Genomic DNA, 21,959 nt, shown 5'->3' on the forward strand with positions numbered 1-21,959 from the left:
TCAAAGTTTTATTTCCATAGAAAATATTGTCAAAATTTTATATCAATAGAAAATTTTGTCAAAATTTTCTTTTTTTACAGAAAATTTTGTCACTTTTTATAGAAAATTTTGTCACAATTTGATTTTCATAGAAAATTTTGTCAAAATTTGATTTCAATAGAAAGTTTTGTCAAAATTTTATTTCTATAAAAAAGTTTATCAACATTTTATTTCTATAGAAAATTTTGTCAAAATTTTGTTTCTATCGAACATTTTGTCAACGTTTTATTTCTGCAAAAAATTTTCGCACGATTTGATTTCTATAAAAAATTTTGCCAAAATTTTATTTCTGTAGATTTTTTTTTTCAAAATTTTATTTCCATAGAAAATTTTGTTAAAATTTAATTTCCATAGAAAATTTTGTCAAAATTTAATTTCTATAGAAAACTTTGTCAACATTTTATTTCTATAGAAAATTGTGTCAAATTTTTTTCGTATAGAAAATTTTATCAACATTTTATTTCCATAGTAAATTTTTCCAATATTTTATTTCAGTAGAACATTTTGTCAAAATTTTATTTTCAAAGAAAATTTTGTCAAAATTTGATTTCCATAGAAAATTCTGTCAAAATTTAATTTCTATAGAAAATTTTGTCAAAATTTTGTTTCTATAGAACACGTTGTCAAATTTTATTCTTGTCGAAAATTTTGTCAAAATTTTATTTCCATATAAAGTTTTTTCAATATTCTATTTCAGTAGAACATTTTGTCAAAATTTTATTTTCAAAAGAAAATTTTGGCAAAATTTGATTTCCATAGAAAATTTTGTCAAAATTTTATTTCTATAAGAATTCTGTCAAAATTTTGTTTATATAGAACATTTTGTCGAAATTTGATTTCTGCAGAAAACTTTCTCACGATTTTATTTCTATAAAAAATTTTGTCAAAATTTTATTTCTGTAAAAAATTTTGTCAATTTTTTTTCTTATAGAAAATTTTGTCAAAATTTTGTTTGCATAGAAAATTTTTTCAATATTTTATTTTAGTAGAAAATGTTGTCAAAATTTTGTTTCTAGAGAACATTTTGTCAACATTTGATTTCCATAGAAAATTTTGTCAAAATTTAATTTCTATAGAAAATTTTGTCAAAATTTAATTTCCATATGAAATTTTGTCAAAATTTTGTTCCTATATAACATTTTGTCCAAATTTTATTTCTGCAGAAAACTTTCTCACGATTTATTTCTATTAAAAATTTTGCCAAAATTTTATTTCTATAGAAAATTTTTTCAATATTTTATTTCAGTAGAAAATTTTGTCAAAATTTAATTTCTATAGAAAATTTTGTCAAAATTTTATTTCTATTGAAATTTTTGTCAATTTTTTTTTATAGAAAATTTTGTTTCCATAGAAATTGTTTTCAATATTTTATTTCCGTAGAAAATTTTTTAAAAATTTGATTTCCATAGAAAATATTATTTCTGCAGAAAATTTTCTTACGATTTTATTTCTATGAAAAAATTTTGTCAACATTTTATTTCTATAGAAAATTTTGTCATCATTAATTTTTTTCTAAGAAAATTTTGTCAAATTTTTTTCTTATAGAAAATTTTGTCAAAATTTTATTTCTATAGAAATATTTGTCAAAATTTTATTGTTATAGAAAATTGTGTCAAAAATTTATTTCTGCAGAAAATTTTCTCACGATTTTATCTCTATAAAAAATTTTGTCAACATTTTAGTCCTATGAAAATTTTGTCAAAATTTAATTTCTATAGAAAATTTTCCCACGATTTTATTTTGCATAGAAAATTTTTTCAATATTTTATTTTAGTAGAAAATGTTGTCAAAATTTTGTTTCTAGAGAACATTTGTCAACATTTGATTTCCATAGAAAATTTTGTCAAAATTTAATTTCTATAGAAAATTTTGTCAAAATTTAATTTCCATATGAAATTTTGTCAAAATTTTGTTCCTATATAACATTTTGTCAAAATTTTATTTCTGCACAAAATTTTCCCACGATTTTATTTCTACAAAAAATTTTGTCAAAATTTTATTTCCATAGAAAATTTTTTCAATATTTTATTTAAGTAGAAAGTTTCGTCAAAATTTTATTTCAGTAGAAAATTTTGATTTAGTGTCTTTGATTTAAAGTTGGGAATTAAGAAAACATTTTTTACTTTAAAGTATCCGATATAATTTGGATTTTTAAAATGGCATTTATTTGCACGTGAGTGCCTTTATTAATAAACCGCGAAAAGAGAATGAAAATTTAATAAATGAGATCTGTATCCTAATTTTAATTTTATTGGTCTTAGATTTAAGGCCAGGTAAAAATTTCTTTATTTTCAAGAAGCCGAATCTTTGCCTCGGAATCAATACCAAAATCCTTAAGGGAAGGACAACATCTTTGGATCTAAGTAAACTTTTTTTTTTGAGTGTGGGATCAGATTTTGCAAACTTGTCTTCAGCGCCATACAAAGTCCAATATGAATGCGTTTTTGTTAAAATTTTCGTAATTTATGAAATTCTGAAATATTTCAAATTTAGAAAAATTTTATGCTAAAATGAACTAAAAATTATTAAAGTGAAGGGCCGTTTAATGTAGTGTCTGATCAACCAAATATATAGAATTATAATAGAAATTGTATTTAAAAAATTCTTACGTCTCAAAATTTTTACCGAATGCTATGAAATCAATTAAAACGTCATAACGTTATTACTAAAAAATTTTTTTTTTTTTCGCAAAATTTGTAGTAGTTCGAAAAATCTGAAGTCAAAATTGAAAATCAAATTTTTACAAAAAAATTCAAAAACTACAAATTGGAAAGTTAAATAATATTTACCAGATATGAAGGGATTGTTAATTTAAAAAACTGTCTAATGTAAAAATATCTCTTTTCTCTATTAAAACTAAATTATTTATTGGTAAATAAAGACTTAGTTTAATGCTCACTGTATTTTTTAAGATACATTCACTATTAAAAAAAAAAAACACATTTTTATACCCTGCGCCACACTGTGGAACAGGGTATTATAAGTTAGGGCATATGTTTGCAACACCCAGAAGAAGACGAGATAGACACATGGTGTCTTTGGCAATAATGCCCTGAGTGAATCCCTGAGTCGATCTAGAAATGTTCGTCTGTCGGTCCGTCTGTCTGTAAACACATTTTTGTGATCAAAGTCTAGGTCGCAGTTTAAGTCCAATCGCCTTCAAATTTGGCACAAGTTCCTGTCTTTGGGACATGGTGTCTTTGGCAGTAATGCTCAGGGTGGGAACCTGAGTCGATCTAGCCATGTCCATCTAACCGTCCGTTCGTCTGTATGTCCCTATTGATTTTGGAAGAAATCGGTTCAGATTTAGATATAGCTCCCATATATACCTTGCGCCCGATATGCACTTATATGGACCCAGCAGCCAGAGTTTTACCCTGATTTGCTTGAAATTTTGTACAAACATAATACTTGGTCGTATAGTCAATTCTGCAAAATTTGATTGAAATCGGTTCAGATTTAGATATAACTCCCATATATATCTTTCGCCCGATATGGACTTATATGGCCACAGAAGCCATTGTTTTACTCTAATTTGCTTGAAATTTTGCACCAGGAGAACAATATGTACTATAGTCAAGTGTGTTAAATTTGATTGAAATCGGTTCAGACTGAGATATAGCTCTCATATATATCTTTCACCCGATATGGACTTATATGGCCCCAGAAGCCAGATTTTTATCCAAATTTGGTTGAAATTTTGCACTAGGAGTACAATTAGTACTATAGCCAAGTCTGCTAAATTTTATTGAAATCGGTTCAGATTTAGATATAGCTCCCATATTTATCGTTCGCCCGATTTTCCGTCATATGACCACAGAGTTGAAAGTTGTAGTCCGATTTGCGTGAAATTTTGCACAGGGAGTAGAATTCAAATACTTAGTATGCATCTTAAATTTGGTTGAAATCGGTTCAGATTTCTATATAGCTTCCATATATATGCTTTCCCGATTTGGGCAAAAATGATTAAAATGTTTCCCATATCTATACCCTGCGCCACACTGTGGAACAGGGTATTATAAGTTAGTGCATATGTTTGCAACACCCGGAAGGAGACGAGATAGACACATGGTGTCTGTGGCAAAAATGCTCAGGGTGGGCTTCTGAGTCGGTATAGCCATGTCCGTCTGTCCGTCCGTCCGTTTGTCTGTGAACACATTTTTGTGATCAAAGTCTAGGTCGCAATTTAAGCCCAATCGCCTTCAAATTTCGCACATGTTCCTAATTTGGGTCAGAATAGAAGCCTATTGATTTTGGAAAAAATCGGTTCAGATTTAGATATAGCTCCTATATATATATCTTTCGCCCGATATGCACTAATATGGACCCAGCAGCCAGAGTTTTATACCGATTTGCTTTAAATTTTGTACAAACATAACATTTAGTCGTATAGTCAAGTGTGCAAAATTTGATTGAAATCGGTTCAGATTTAGATATAGATCCCATATATATCTTTCGCCCGATATGTACTTATATGGCCCTAGAAGCCAGATTTTTGGCCGAATTTGGTTGAAATTTTGCACTACACTTAGTAGTATTATACAATATACAATTAGTAGTATAGTCAAGTGTGCAAAATTTGATTGAAATCGGGTCAGATTTAAATATAGCTCCCATATATATCTTTCGCCCGATATGGACTAATATGTTTCTACTAGCCAGAGTTGTGGCCCAATTTGGTTGAAATTTTGCACACGGAGTAGAATTAGCATTGTAGCTATGTGTGCCAAATTTGGTTGAAATCGGTTTAGATTTAGATATAGCTCCCATATATAGCTTTCACCCGATTTACACTCATATGACCACAGAGGCCAATTTTTAACTCCAATTTAGTTGAAATTTTGCACAGGGAGAAAAATTAGTATTGTAGCTATGCGTGCCAAATTTGGTTGAAATCGGTTCAGATTTAGATATAGCTCCCATATATATGTTTTTCTGATTTCGACAAAAATGGTTAAAATACCAACATTTTCCTTGTTTTGTAGACGTCTATCAAATTCTGTCCAGATAGAGTGATATTTAAATGTATGTATGTGGGACAAAAACCTTTATATATATAGCACCCAACACATTTGACGGATTTGATATAGTATCGAAAATGTGGATTTACAAAGTGGTGGAGGGTATAATATAGTCGGCCCCGTCCGACTTTAAATTTTCCTTACTTGTTTTTTTTTAATTTGATATGTAGATTTTCTTTTTGAACCATTTTGCATATTATACATATTTTTCGGAGGAATCAGCGATCTTATGCATTTAAAGGTTAATTAGATTTCTCAAAGCTTTCCCTCAAAAACTTAGCCTTTATCATTTAAAGGAAATGTTGACCTATCTCTAGTCTGACTTAAGACCCCTTTGAGATAGTTCCTACATAAGGAATATGTAGCTGTTACATTATATATCTACAGTGGGCTTTAAAAAGTGATGTTTTCTCATATTTGGCATTTCATTTGCACTTGCTTTTTTATTTAGAATTTCTAATTTGATAATTTTATTATTTGTCTAATGGTTAATTTCTTAGAAACTTTTCAAATCAATATTATTTCATTGTGTTTTTATTCATTTATTACAAAATTATATTTAATTTTCCAAAAAAAACTTTTCTTTTCATATTTTCTTAAAAACCAAAAAAAAACCTACAAAACGCCTACCTACATGTTGGACACTTAAAATATTTGTTAACAATCTTCAATGGACAACTTCCATCGGCCTACAACCGTTGTCGTTGATGATGACAACCAACCGAAAAAAAACCCACACAAACACAAAAAAAAACATCCATCAATGGATCCCTTTTTTGCATTTCTCCAAACAAATAAAACAATGAAATAAAAAAAATCGCTGCTATTATCCTTCTGTGACTGGTGTTGTTTTCTGGTCTCGGGGTCTTTACAACGAAAAACAAATTTCTTTTTATGCACGACCAATGTCCACGGCAACATTCATCTCGTCGCCTCAACGCTTGTGTTACTGTGTTTGAATTGGTATTGGTGGTACTGCCTGCTATCCATATCCGTTTCCCCTTTTTTGTATTTGAACAACCGTTAAACAAAATAATGTTAAATAAACACCACCCTAAAAACGAAATACGGTACTCTCTCTTTCTCTACAACATACAAATCTACTCACTTTCACACACACTTTCGCATACAACAAATAAACATCATCTGGACACAATTGCTCTGACAAAAAAACAAACTACATTGCTCCTAAAATAAAATCTCGGATAAAACAAAATAAAAACCAACAGTAGATGGCAAACGACGCAATAAAAATAAATTAGACTCAAATTCGGTGCCGGACTATGGTGTCGAAGAGTGGCGTGATGGTGCCGGTAAGTATTATTTATGTGCACTTTTGTTCTTAGGTTTTTTTTTTTTGCTATCGCCTCCGAATAAAAAAACACGACGAGAAAACAAAAACCAAAAAGTCAAATAATGAATATCCTGGTCCAAGCAAAGCGGACGAAGAAAATTTTGCCAGCTTTAATTTTAGTTGAAAAGGAAGTGTATGTCTTTAAACAATTTAAAGTGCTAAGACCACGGTTGCCATTCGTGCAAGGCCGTAGCCAGGATTTTAATTCGGGGGGGGTTCAACTTTAGAAAAAAATATTCATATAATCTCATGTGTAGAAAATTTTATTTATGCATAGGTATGTATACAATATTTTTATACCCAACACCATAGAATGGTGACGGGGGTATAGTAAGTTTGTCATTCCGTTTGTAACACATCGAAATATCGATTTCCGACTGTATAAAGTATATATATTCTAGATCAGGGAGAAATTCTAAGACGATATAACGATGTCCGTCTGTCTGTCTGTCTGTCTGTCTGTTGTAATCACGCTACAGTCTTCAATAATAAAGCAATCGTGCTCAAATTTTGCACAAACTCGTCTTTTGTCTGCAGGCAGGTCAAGTTCGAAGATGGGCTATATCGGTGCAGGTTTTGATATAGTACCCATATAAACCGGGCTTATAGAAATCGTAGTTTTTATCCAATTTGCCTGAAATTTGAAATCTAGAGGTATATTATGACCATAAAGAGGTGTGCCAAAAATGGTGAGTATCGGTCCATACTTTGGTATAGCCCCCATATAGACCGATCACCCGATTTTACTTCTTGGGCTTATAGAAACCGCAGTTTTTAACCAATTTACCTGAAATTGGAAATCGAGAGGTACTTTAGAACCGTAAAGAGGTGTGCCAAAAATGATGAGCATCGGTCCATGTTTTGGTATGGTCCCCATATAAACCGACCTCCCGTTTTGGGGTCTTGGGCTTATAGAAACCGTAGTTTTTATCCAATTTGCCTGAAATTGAAAATCTAGAGGTACTTGAGGACCATCAAAAGGTGTGCCAAAAATGGTGAGTATCGGTCCTTGTTTTGGTATTGTCCCTATATAGACCGATCACCCGATTTGGGGTCTTGGGCTTATAGAAACCGCAGTTTTTATCCAATTTGCCTGAAATTGGAAATCTAGAGGTATTTTCGGGCCACAAAGAGGTGTGCCGAAAACGGTGAGTATCGGTCCATATTTTAGTATAGCCCCCATAAGAACGATCTCCCGATTTAACTCCTTGGGTTTCCGTAGTTTTTATCCGATTTTTGTTGAAATTGTAAATATTCTGGTATTTTAGGCTCACAAAAACGTGTATCGGATTAAGTTTTTATCGGTCCATTTGGTAATGCCTCCATATAGACCAACTTCACTTCTTGAGGGTATAGAAGGCGCACTGATCATGAAAATTGCTCGAAACTCAATGTAAAATTTCCAGATTTTACTTCTCGGGTGAAAATCTTCAGATTTAAGATTTCAAATCAAGACGTTATTTTATAATTTTCTTGCACACTTGCAAGAGATGTTGATGATTCCTCTAAAACTCAAACAAAAATGGTTCTTATAAATCCAGAATCTGATATAGTCCTCATAGGTGAAATCTTTAAATTTATCTTCGGGAAGTGTCCTCAAGTCCTCAAGCCCTCCTGAAATTTCAAAGGAAACCCTAATATTTGGTTCATGGTGGTGGGTATTTAAGATTCGGCCCGGCCGAACTTACTGCTGTATATACTTGTTATAATATTAAATTGAGCCGACGGGCTTTTTGGGCAGCAAATAAATCAATGACTTTTTCAGTCGGCACATTTATTTGGCGATGAACCGACATTAATGCCAATCCATTGAGTCTACTCTCGCTAGTCGAATTTCTAAGATACGTCTTTAATCTCTTCATTGTTGAAAATGAACGTTCGGATGAGCACGTACACACAAAAAAATTTCACGAAAATTTTTCCAATTAAAATTTTAATTGAGTTTTAAAAAATATTTAATTGATTTAACAAATTTTTTAATTGAAACAAAAATCAATCACAAAAATAATAGTATCAACTAATTTTTTAATTGGATCAATTAACTTTTTAATTGACCTTCAATTAATTTTTTAATTGATACTATCATTTCTGTGATTGAAGACATTTCAATTAAAAATTAATTGGATCAATTAATTTCGTGATTGAATCAGAAAAAAAAATTTTTGTGTGTAGTAACTGCTGGGATGGAAAATGCAGTACGAAAGTACTTTTTTCAATACTTTTTCACCCCGGTCAGTACCGTAGTACCCCCGCGAATGATTTAGTACCTTTTGTGTAGACATTTTTGAGTCGATATCAGATTTATGGTACAATAGCTTTGACAAAATATTTTAATATTTTGAGAAAGTCTTTGTCAACCTTATTTGCTAATAATCTTTTACAAATATGGCAAAACAGACATGTTCATGTGCGAAGAAAATCTCGATTTTGTAAAAGACATAGTCAAAAACAGGATTTTATTGAACTTCAGGAATGTTTTAGTCGAAAAAAGAATGCGATTCTATATTATCGATTTTTAATTTCGGTAGAAAATGTTGTCAAAATTTTATTTCAATTGAAAAGTTTGTAAAAATTTTATTTCTATAGGAAAATTTTGCAAAATTTTATTTCTATAGAAAAAATTTTGCAAAATTTTTTTCTATAGAATTTTTTTGCAAAATTTTATTTCTATAGAAAATTTTTGCAAAATTTTATTTATATAGAAAATTTTGTCAAAATTTGATTTATATAGAAAATTTTGTCAAAATTTTATTTTCTTTAAAATTCAGTCTCTTGACAATAATCTTCCAGTGACATTTTTGTTGAAATTTAGTAAAAAGTACCTTTCCGCTCAAAAAATACCTTTTTTGTACTTTCTTAAAAATTGTATTTTCCATCCCTGAGTAACTGGCAAAGTGACCAAAATTTTTAAATTGAATATGCACGTTTGGAAATATCTCTTTATTGCACTCTCAAAGTGCTTCCATCGCTGAATTAGGCAGGTTCTTTTCGCAGGTTTTGCGCCATTTCATTTACACATGTGTGTTTGGCTGGTTCGTTGTTGTTGCTATGGCCGAACAAAGCAAGTCATGTTCACAAAAAGAACAACAAACACACATAAAAAGCAGAAATACATTTTCCAAAAATGAAATTTGTAGTGCGAGAACAAAAACAATTTGATTTTTTCGACCGTCGTTTGACGGGCTTTTCAACTAGTATTCTATGATTTGTGCAAGTTTTATAGGTAAGCGTTTTTCAAAATAAAACCTATGCAGCTAAAAATATATATTTCTTTATATAAAAATATTCATTCATTTCGGGGGGGGTTTGATCCCCCTCATCCCCCCCCCTGAATACGGCCTTGCATTCGTGCCAAATATAATCTACCAAAATTTGAAGAAACTTTTAACAAAAATCTATCAAATTAAAAACACTTATTTTGATTTCTTTTAATTCTCTTTCTAAATGAATTTTGTCAAAATTTTATCTCAGTAGAAAATTTTGTCAAAATTTTATTTCAGTAGAAAATTTTGTCAAAATTTTATTTCTGTAGAAAATTTGGTCGCAATTTTATGTCTATGGAAACTTTTATAGCAATTTTATTTCTATAGAAAATTTAGTCAACATTTTATTTCTATAAAAATTTTTGTCAAAATTTTATTTCTATAGAAAATTTTGTCAAAATTTAATTTCTATAGAAAATTTTGTCAAAATGTTATTTCTATAGAAAATTTTGTCAAAATGTTATGTCTATAGAAAATTTTGTCAAAATTGTATTTCTATAGAAAATTTTGTCAAAATTTTATTTCTATAGATTTTTTTTTAAATTTTATTTCTTTAGAAAATTTTGTCAAAATTTTATTTCTATAGAAAATTTTGTCAAAATTTTATTTCTATAAAAAATTTTGTCAAAATTTGACAAAATTTTCTATAGAAATAAAATTTGGACAAAATTTTATATAAAAATATAATTTTGACAACATCTATATATATAAAATTCAAATTATGTTTGTTTATTTGTTTGTTTGTTTGTTTGTTTGTTTATTTGTATGTTCCGGGTTGGCGCGAAAACGGCTGAACCGATTTACTTGAAACTTTCAGAGATCGTGGGGGGCACTCATGTGCTGAAAATAGGGTACCTCATTTTTTGACATATGGTCGCGGAGAGGAACCTCCCCTTTGTCCGACTTTTTGAAAATTAAACCAAACTTGACCGATTTGCACGAAGTTTTCAGGGATAGTAGGGGGTGATCCCTAGACAAAGATTCGCAATTTTTTTTTTCGAAATTTGATCGGGAGGGGGTACCTCACCTTAAGCGACTTTTTGTTTGTTTGTATGGTCCGAGTTGGCTACGAAACGGCTGAACCGATTTACTTGAAACTTTCAGAGATCGTAGGGGGCATTCATGTGGTGAAAATAGGGTACCTCATTTTTTGACACCTGGTCGCGGAGGAGGACCTCCCCTTTGTCGGACTTTTTGAAATTTGGACCAAAGTTGACCGATTTGCTTGAAATTTTCATTGAAGGTTGGGGTTGGCAGCTAGACAAAGATCCGCTACTTTATATTTCGATATTTGGTGGCGGAGGGGGACCTCCCCTTTGTTCGACATTTTTTAAAGTACAGTGAAAAAACTAAAATTCTCTAAATTATCTGAGATTTACAGAGAACATGCGGTGAGGTTATTTAATTAATATCGGATACCTGATGATTTCATATGTCGACGGGGAGAGGGACCTCCCCCTTGCCCTACTTTTTGAAACTTGGAACAAAATTATGCGATTTGCTTGAAATTTTCATTGAATGTTGGGGTTGTCATCTAGACAAAAATCCTCTACATTACTTTTCGATATTTGCTTGGATGGGGGGGGGGGGGTGGGTTGGGATCAACCCCTTTGCCCGACTTTTTTTTAACAAAAACAAAACTAAATTCCCCCGACTGAAATTTTACGGAAAAAATGGGCGAGGTTATGAAATTTATATCAGGTTTCTGATTTTTTAATAAAAACAAAGGGGAATAGGGAGACATCGGCTTCTCTTAAGTACATACAGAGAAACAATTAAACTTTACCGAGTTACTTGAAATTTACAGAGGAGTGGGGAGAGGTTACGATATTAATAGTTGATACCTGACTTTGTGATATTTGGACGGAAGAGAGGCCGCCCCTTTAGGCTTATAATTCCGATATCAGGTCGGTGTGGAGTGAAGGTGGGGAGAGGGTTCCCTTTTGTCCGTTTTTTTTTTTCTTAAATAGAAAGTAGAGGGTTGTCCATAAATGGGAACTCGGTACATAATTTTATGATTTTTGCACAGGCTTCTGCCAGACATCTTTTTAGTAACGAACTTAAATTTACATTAAATTGGCAGCCAACATAGAGGGTTAATGTGGTAAACTTTTTTACTACTTTTGCTTTTTCCGATTTATTGGATGGGAAACAGTAATTCTTTGTATGTTATTATAATATAGTGCTTAATTTTGAGGAGAAGGATACCTTTCAAACAAACCACACTTAAAATTCTCAAGAAATATAGAAGATTGTCCAACTAATTGAATACAGAACATTATTTAAAAAATTTGGAGGAAAGGGTACACCCTCTCCTAGACATTTATTAAGACGAACCGTTTTACATATGAATATCCTCCGTATTTTCGAATTTGTTTTCAGCACGAAGGATATGGTTGACTAAGTTAACGCAAATTGTTCCTACAAATATGCTTCGGAATGCGCAGCGAAGCGGGCCGGGTTACGCTAGTATTCAATAAAAATAAAATTTTGACAAAATCTTCTATAGAACTAAAATTTCGACAAAATTTTCTATAGAAATAAAATTTTGACAAAATTTTCTATAGAAATAAAATTTTCACAAAATTTTCTATAGAAATAAAATTTTGACAAAAATTTCTATTGAAATAAATTTTTGAAAAAAATTTCTATAGAAATAAAATGTTGACGTAATTTTCTATAGAAATAAAATTTTGACGAAATATTCTATAGAAATTAAATTTTGGCAACATTTTCTGTAAAAATAAAATTTTCTATCAATTCAATATAAAACATTTCGAATAAAATGTTCAATATAAAACATGAAATAAAATGTTGACGTAATTTTCTATAGAAATAAAATTTTGACGAAATATTCTATAGAAATTAAATTTTGGCAACATTTTCTGTAAAAATAAAATTTTCTATCAATTCAATATAAAACATTTCGAATAAAACAATTTTTTTATATACTAACCACAAAAATTCAATCAACGACTTAAAAATATTTTTTTTTATTTGGTAGATTTTTGGTAAAATTTTCTTCAAATTTTGGTGGAGTATTTTTGGCACGAGTGGCGACCGTGATACTAATACTGTAGGTGTAAAATGAGGTATAGCTCCAACATGTATGAAATCTCTAGCAAAAACTCGCAATTTCTCTTTCTGGCAACTGTTAAATGTATTCGGTCATTTGCTTGCTCTAAGAGTGTAAACGAACAGCTTCTAGTCAAAATTTTTGAACGCAGCTAATATCGTCATTTTTGGGGGCAAAAATCGGAAAATCGGCGTTTGCTATTTATACCCTTCACCGCTACTGTGGTACAGGGTATAATAAGTTTGTGCATTTGTATGTAACGCCAAGAAATAGTGGTCATAGACCCATCTTTTAGTATACCGATCGGCTTAGAATTAAATTCTGAGTCGATTATGGACTTATATGGCCCCAGAAGCCAGAGTTTGGTTGAAATTTTGCACTAGGAGTACAATTAGAAATATAGTAATGTGTGCCAAATTTGATTGAAATCGGTTCAGATTTAGATATAGTTCCCATATATATGTTTTTCTGATTTCGACAAAAATGGTCAAAATACCAACATTTTCCTTGTCAAATCGCCACTGCTTAGTCGAAAAGTTGTAAAAATTACTCTAATTTTCCTAAACTTCTAATACATATATATCGAGCGATAAACCATAAATAAACTTTTGCGAAGTTTCCTTAAAATTGCTTCAGATTTAAATGTTTCCCATATTTTTATACCCTGCTCCACACTGTGGAACAGGGTATTATAAGTTAGTGCATATGTTTGCAACACCCAGAAGGAGACGAGATAGACACATGGTGTCTTTGGCAAAAATGCTCAGGGTGAGCTCCTGAGTCGATATAGCCATGTCCGTCTGTCCGTCTGTCCGTCTGTCCGTGAACACATTTTTGTAATCAAAGTCTAGGTCGCAGTTTAAGTCCAATCGACTTCAAACTTGGCACAAGTATGTGTTTTGGCTCAGAATAGATACCTATTGATTTTGGAAGGAATCGGTTCAGATTTAGATATAGCTCCCATATATATCTTTCGCCCGATATGGACTAATACGGTCCCAGGAGCCAGAGTTTTACCCCAATTTGGTTGAAATTTTGCACTAGGAGTTCAATTAGTGGTGTAGTCTAGTGTGCCAAATTTTATTGAGATCGGTTCAGATTTAGATATAGCTCCCATATATAGCTTTCGCCCGATTTACACTCATATGACCACAGAGGCCAATTTTTTGCTCCGATTTAGTTGAAATTTTGCACAGGGAGTAGGATTAGCATTGTAGCTATCCGTGCCAAATTTGGTTGAAATCGGTTCAGATTTATATATAGCTCCCATATATAGCTTTCGCCCGATTTACACTCAAATGACCACAGAGGCCAATTTTTTGCTCCGATTTAGTTAAAATTTTGCACAAGGAGTAGAATTAGCATTGTAGCTATGTGTGCCAAATTTGGTTGAAATCGGTTCAGATTTAGATATATCTCCCATATATAGCTTTCACCCGATTTACACTCATATGACCACAGAGGCCAATTTTTAACTCCGATTTAGTTGAAATTTTGCACAGGTAGTAGAATTAGTATTGTAGCTATGCGTGCCAAATTTGGTTGAAATCGGTTCAGATTTAGATATAGCTCCAATATATAGCTTTCGGCCGATTTACACTCATATGACCACAGAGGCAAATTTTTTGCTCCGATTTAGTTGAAATTTTGCACAGGGAGTAGAATTAGCATTGTTGCTATGCGTGCCAAATTTGGTTGAAATTGGTTCAGATTTAGATATAGCTCCCATATATATGTTTTTCTGATTTCGACAAAAATGGTCAAAATACCAACATTTTCCTTGTAAAATCGCCACTGCTTAGTCGAAAAGTTGTAAAAATGACTCTAATTTTCCTAAACTTCTAATACATATATATCGAGCGATAAATCATAAATAACCTTTTGCGAAGTTTCCTTTAAATTGCTTCAGATTTAAACGTTTCCCATATTTTTTTTACTAACATTGTGTTCCACCCTAGTGCATTAGCCGACATAAATTTTGAGTCTATAGATTTTGTAGAAGTCTATCAAATTCTGTCCAGATCGAGTGATTTGGGACAAACCTTTATATATAACCCCCAACACATTTCACGGATGTGATATGGTATCGAAAGTTTAGATTTACAAAGTGGTGCAGGGTATAATATAGTCGGCCCCGCCCGACTTTAGACTTTCTTACTTGTTTTTTACTAAGATTGTGTTCCACCCTAGTGCATTAGCCGACTTAAATTTTGAGTCTATAGGTTTTGTAAAAGTCTATCAAATTCTGTCCAAATCGAGTGATATTTAAATGTATGTATTTGGGACAAACCTTTATATATAGGATGTGATATGGTATCGAAAATTTAGATCTACAAAGTGGTGCAGGGTATAATATAGTCGGCCCCGCCCGACTTTAGACTTTCCTTACTTGTTTTTGAGTAAAAAATCGTCAAAATGCCGATAAATCGACAAAATTGACAGACCTGATGTACAGGGAGAGGAACCTCTCTCTCTCTATCTCTTGTGAAACTTTTGCTAAGAGAGGAAGTGGGGACATATTATGAAGTAATATTGGGTACTTGATTTTCGTTAATATCTGGTCTCCCGTTCACATATCGAAGACTGAAAATAGGAGAACTCCATTTTTTTCGAAAAGTAAGAAAAGGGGGAGGCCTTATTTTCAAAAATTTAAGTTCTCTGATTTTCAGTCTTCGATATATGAACGGGAGATGAACGAACTACCTGTCCGAGTTCATCAAACCTGATTTAAAATTGACAGATTTTCTTGATTTTTTTAATTTTAATGCCAAAATATTGGAAATAATAAAAATTATTACTATCAATTTAGATTTACTAACTTCGGCGGTCGAATTAGTCAGCACACATTACACTAAAGATGATTTACCCCATTTAGGTTCATGCCACTTGCGAAGCGACGTTTTGAGATTATCGAGACTTTGGGAGCCAATTATACTTTCAATAATGATGCTGGGGCAAAAGTTCAATTAAATAATTAATTCGGATATTTTTTGCAGTATAAAGGAAGCAAAGATCGTCCTTTTTAAGCCTTTTTGGTTGGTACATTCTGAATGCGATGGTGCTGAGTCCTGTTACAACATTCCTGGTCTGCCCTGTCCAGGGCTTCAACACGATCTTTAGGGCATTTTCCCGATAATGATTGGCATTTTTTTTTTCTACCGCAGGGTCGATGAATACCTACAGGGGACAACCATCAGGTGTTAAGGCGATTACCCACCATTAACATCAGCGGCGCTTGATATCTTACGGCAAATCGAAGGTGTACATTTTCCAAGTTGACTTTAGTCAACACACAATTTTCTTGCTTGTCAAGATATCGATTTTTAAGTCGAATCACTTAACTACACACGACGAATTCATTGAAAAGTTGATCGATTTTTTACACAAGAAAAAACAATTTATATCAGAGAAATGCGTCTTCTATGCTAAGCAAAATTAGCATTTTAAGGACATGAAATATTTGACTTCACGACAAAAAATTTTTCAGTGTAGAAAATATCATATTTTGCACCCATATTCAGCGGGAATTTATTCCAGTTGATTTTATTTTACACAGAGAAAAAAAGGCATTGGCTTTAAAAAGGAAGTCCCCATTGATAAAAGAGAAATTCACCACTTGTATTACAATGGACATCTCTCATCACATAAACGTTAAGTCTATTATATTTTTCTCTCATTCTCTCGCTCTCTCTCCTTCTCTTTCGCCCTATTGACTATGATGTGATGAATGTTTGTATTTAGTGTGATATGAAAACAAGTACTAAAATAACACATCCATAAATTTTGTATACCATTGTATAAATTTCATTTAGTTGTATTGACATTTGAAATATTAAATAAATATTTACATATGCAATATAATTGCAATTGTGAATAAATATTCAAGTGTGAGAGGAAAAACATATTGATAAAGATTTTTTTCAATAATTTTTCCCCTCTAGAAAAAAGAAAATACCTTGTTACCTGGACTTTAATTTTTCTTTTTTTTTCTGGGATTCCTAGCATTGCATTTCCCATTCGTGTAGTTACAGAAATTTACATAGTGACCATCATTCGCAAAACAACCAAATGGAAGACCAAAGAACAGTGCTATGACCATGGTGGCAATATAAAATAATTTTGTTACAAATTTCGTTGTATGACAATTGACTGAATAGTCGCTACGTGATGGTATCTGGACTAGGGTTATGTTGGTCGGAGTTTTTTTTTTGCCATTTTGCAACAATGTCAGTGTCAATCAAACCAAGAATTGAACGTTATATTACCGTTACGGTGGAAGGGAGTATTTCAATGGGGTTGAGCTATGCGTGACGCTAGTTCAATGCAACTGTATAGTATGGTTTGCGAATGGCAAAAAATGACATGGCTATACAGTGTGGCTAATATGTTTTGTAAACAATTTCAAGTGGCTGGCATTTCTAAACGGCTTGTCATAAAAACTTATTCAAGTGACAGTAGATTTAATTGTTTACAAACTTACTAAAGCATTTCGATGTATTGCTTTCAAAAATAAAGTTGATCGTGATGAAATTCACGAGTTCCAATAAATTCTGCTAAGTTTTCGAGGTATATTATGACAAACCTCGTCATGTGACAGTTTCCCGTTCAAACTATAAGGTACACCGAAAAAAAGTTCGTTGTTATACTGATGCTAAAATTAGCTTATTTTTATTGCAGAAAATTTATTTGGTTTTTTTTTTGCTTATTTTTATACCCTGTCGTGGAAAGGATATTATAAGATAGCACATATGTTTAGAGATGTGATAGACATATGGTATCTTTGTCAAAAATGCTCAGCACCGGCCCCTGAGCACAAATGCCACTCGTGTCAAAAAAATTCTACCAAAATTTCTAGAAAATTTCACCAAAAATCTACACAATTTTAGAAAATTTTAAATTAAAAATTTGTCAACATTTTTATTATCAAAATATTTCTACAGAGAATTTTGTCAAAAATTTTTTTCTATAGAAAATTTTGTCAAAATGTTATTTCTATGGAAAATTTTGCAAATTTTTTTTTTAGAAAATTTAGTCAAAATTTTATTTCTATAGAAAAATTTTATTTCTATAGAAAATTTTTGCAAAATTTTATTTCTATAGAAAATGTTAGCAAAATTTTACTTCTACAGAAAATTTTAGCAAAATTTTATTTCTATAGAAAATTTTAGCAGAATTTTATTAGTCAATGCATGGTTTTAAGCCGAAAACAAAAAACAACAACAAAGCTTAAAGAACAAAACCAACAATAACAAAACAAAACAAATGAGAAAAAAAGAGGAAGCACGCTCAAAATAAACCCAGCCAACTGCACTCAAATCGATGATTTGACAGTGGCATAGGAAAAGAGATATGTTTGTACGAATTTATTTCGGTATAAGCCGGCTATCATGCAAAACCTTTTTCGGAAGGTTCATGTGTGGTTCATTGTTGGGTTTAATGAACTGCCTGAATTTATTCTGATAATCGGTTGATAGTTTTGCTGCAAGTAGAGGATGCTGATGAGGAATGTGGTAATTCCGAAACGTGCGTCCATCCAACCATCTTGCAGTCTATAGGGCTTTGCCCAACTAAATTTGACAAACATTATTTTCCTCTGTTTGTTAAGCTACACTTGTAGTTTAGTCAATAAATGGTTTTAAGCTAAAATCAGAAAAAACAACAACAATATTATTTCTACAAAAAATTTTAAAAACAAAATTTTGTCAAAAATTTTATTTCTATAGAAAATTTTGTCAAAACATTATTTCTATAAAAAATTAAAAAAAAAAAATTTATAAGAAATGGCCGTAAGTTCGGCCAGGTCGAATCTTATGTATACTCCACCATGGATTGCGTAGAAACATCTACGAAAGACTGTCATCCACAATCGAATTACTTGGGTTGTGGTATCTTAAATCGTTTTCTAAATTGTGAGATAGTCGATACGTGCTATATATTAGACAAAAAAGGTATGTGTAGGTAAGTCTACAAATAATTACGAATCGATATGGACTTTTTGCACGATACGTAGAGAGCCAGAATTGAAATATGGGGGTTGCTTATGTGGGGGCTATATACAATTATGAACTTGATATGGACCAATTTTTGTGTGATTGGGGATAGATTTATCTGAAGGCTACATATAACTATAGACCGATATGGACCTAGTTAGGCATGGGTGTTAACGGCCATATACTAGCACCAAATTTCAACTGACTCGGATAAAATTTGCTCCTCCAAGCAGCTCCGATCTCGGAATCGGTTTATATGGGGGCTATATATGATTATGGACTGATATGGACTACTTTTAGCATGGTTGTTAAATATCATATACTACCACCACGTACCAAATTTCAACCAGATCGGATGAATTTTGCTTCTTCATAAGGCACCGGAGGTCAAATCTGGGGATCGGATTATATGGCAGCTATACATAATTATGGACTGATATGAACCAATTCCTGCATGGTTGTTGGATACAATATACTAACATCACGTACCAAATTTCCACCGAATCGGATGAATTTTGCTCTTCCAAGGGGCTCCGGAGGTCAAATTTGGGGATCGGTTTATATGGGGCCTACATATAATTATGGACCGATTTCGACCAATTTTTGCATGGGTGTTTGAGGCCATATATTAACACCACGTCCCAAATTTGAACTGAATCAAATGAATTTTGGTCTTCCAAGAAGCTCCGGAGGTCAAATCTGGTGATCGGTTTATATGGGGGCTATATATAATTATGGACCGATGTGGACCAATTTTTGCATGGTTGTTAGAGACCATATACTGACACCATGTACCAAATTTCAGGCGGATCGCATGAAATTTGCTTCTCTTAGAGGATTCGCAAGCCAAATTTGGGGGCCCGTTTATATGGGGGCTATATGTGAAAGTGGACCGATATGGCCCATTTGCAATACTGTCCGACCTACATCAATAGCAACTACTTGTGCCAAGTTTCAAGTAGATAGCTTGTTTCGTTCGGAAGTTAGCGTGATTTCTACAGACGGACGGACGGACGGACATGCTCAGATCGACTCAGAATTTCACCACGACCCAGAATATATACACTTTATGGGTTCTTAGAGCAATATTTCGATGTGTTACAAACGGAATGACAAAGTTAATATACCCCCCATCCTATGGTGGAGGGTATACAAATTCATTGAATTTTTTTTTTCAAAATTTTATTTCTATAGAAAATTTTGCCAATTTTTTTTTTTTTTTTTTTTTGTATAGACAATTTTTTTTTCAAAATTTATTTCTATAGAAAATTTTGTCAAAATTTCATTTCTATAGAAAATTATGTCAAAATTTTATTTCTATAGAAAACTTTTTCAAAATTTCATTTCTATAGAAAATTTTGTCAAAATTTTATTTCTATAGAAAATTTTGTCAAAATTTTATTTCTCTAGAAAATTTTGTAATAATTTTATTTCTGTAGAAAATTGGTGTAGTTATATATTGCAAAATCTACCAAAAACATCAAAAATTGTATCAATCTACCAAACAATAAATGATCTACCGTTTTTGGTAGAATTCTACCAACTGCAACCATGCTCCTGAGTCGTTCTGGCCATGTCCGTTTGTCTGTGTAATCGGTTCAGATTTAGATCTGATGTCTTCCAAATTCTGATGTCTTCCAATTCCAAGAAAGCTATGTACCAAGTTTCATTAAAATCGGTTAATAGGGAGACCGGAACCCTGCGAAAACATATACATGGGACGGGCGAATGGACACCAAAGGCTGATTCTGAGTCGGTCAATATACACTTTGTGGGGTCTACAACCAATGTTTCTGGTAGGCACATTTTTATTATACCCTGACCACTGGGTTGCGGTAACATTTGCCGATGCTAAGGTATCGTAAAACTTCTTAACACCGTGTTCTCAATAGTAAGTTAGTCCGTACCGGGTATATATTAAACAAAACAAGTATATACGGACGTAAGTTTGGCCCGACCGAATCTTATGTACCCTACACCATGGATTGGATAGAAACTTGTACTATGGACTGTCATCCACAATCGAATTATTTGGGTTGCGGTAACACTAGCCGATGGCAAAGTATCTTAAAACTTTTAACACCGTGTTCTCAATTGTAAATTAGGGTATATATTAAACAAAAAAAGGCCGATTAAATACGTATATAATATTGGTATATAATTCAGTTTGACAAAATTTTCTATAGAAATAAAATTTTGACAAAATTTTCTATAGAAATAAAATTTTGACAAAACTTTCTATAGAAATAAAATTTTGCAAAATTTTGTATAGTAATAAAATTTTGGCAAAATTTTCTATAGTAATAAAATTTTGACAAAATTTTCTATAATAATAACATTTTGACAAAATTTTCTATAGAAATAAAATTTTGACAAAACTTTCTATAGAAATAAAATTTTGACAAAATTTTGTATAGTAATAAAATTTTGGCAAAATTTTCTATAGTAATAAAATTTTGACAACATTTTCTATAGGAATAAAATTTTGGCAAAATTTTCTAAAGTAATAAAATTTTGACAAAATTTTCTATAGGAATAAAATTTTGGCAAACTTTTCTATAGAAATAAAATTTTGACAAAGCTATCTATAGAAATAAAATTTTGACAAAATTTTGTATAGTAATAAAATTTTGGCAAAATTTTCTATAGTAATAAAATTTTGGCAAAATTTTCTATAGTAATAAAATTTTGACAAAATTTTCTATAGGAATAACATTTTGGCAAAATTTTCTATAGTAATAACATTTTGACAAAATTTTCTATAGAAATATAATTTTGGTAGATTATTTTTGGGGATCGGCTATTTATAACTATAGACCGATATGGACCAATTTTGGCATGGTTGTTAGCGGTCATATACTAGAGTAATGTACCAAATTTCAACCGGATCGGATGAATTTAACTCCTCCAAACAAAATTATGGACCGATATGGACCAATTTTTGCATGGTTGTTGAAATCATATACTAACCCCACGTACCAAATTTCAACAGGATCGGATGAAATTTGCTTCTCTAAGAGGCCCCGCAAGCCAAATCTGGTGGTCGGTTTATACGGTGGCTATACTTTAAAGTGGTCCAATATGGCCCATTCGCAGTACCATCCGAACAACAACAACAACTACTTGTGCCAAGATTCAAGTCGATAGCTTGTTTCGTTCGGAGTTAGCGAGACTTCAACAGTCGGCCGGACATGCTTAGATCGACTCAGAATTTCA

The 21,959-nt window shown here is 31.8% G+C and overlaps 1 protein-coding gene across 2 annotated transcripts in view; it reads left to right on the plus strand.

Annotated features, from left to right (window-relative positions):
* Positions 1-21,959, plus strand: part of DIP-kappa (Dpr-interacting protein kappa) — a 386,526-nt gene that overhangs the window by 352,291 nt on the left and 12,276 nt on the right. For both annotated transcript variants that reach the window (XM_075293821.1, XM_075293822.1), the window contains exon 11: positions 6,290-6,373. In XM_075293821.1, coding sequence (XP_075149936.1) covers positions 6,290-6,373 — 84 coding nt within the window. The remainder of the gene's footprint in view (positions 1-6,289; positions 6,374-21,959) is intronic.

This window comes from Haematobia irritans, chromosome 2 (genome assembly GCF_050003625.1).
Source record: "Haematobia irritans isolate KBUSLIRL chromosome 2, ASM5000362v1, whole genome shotgun sequence".
Classification (NCBI taxonomy): Eukaryota; Metazoa; Arthropoda; class Insecta; order Diptera; family Muscidae; genus Haematobia; species Haematobia irritans.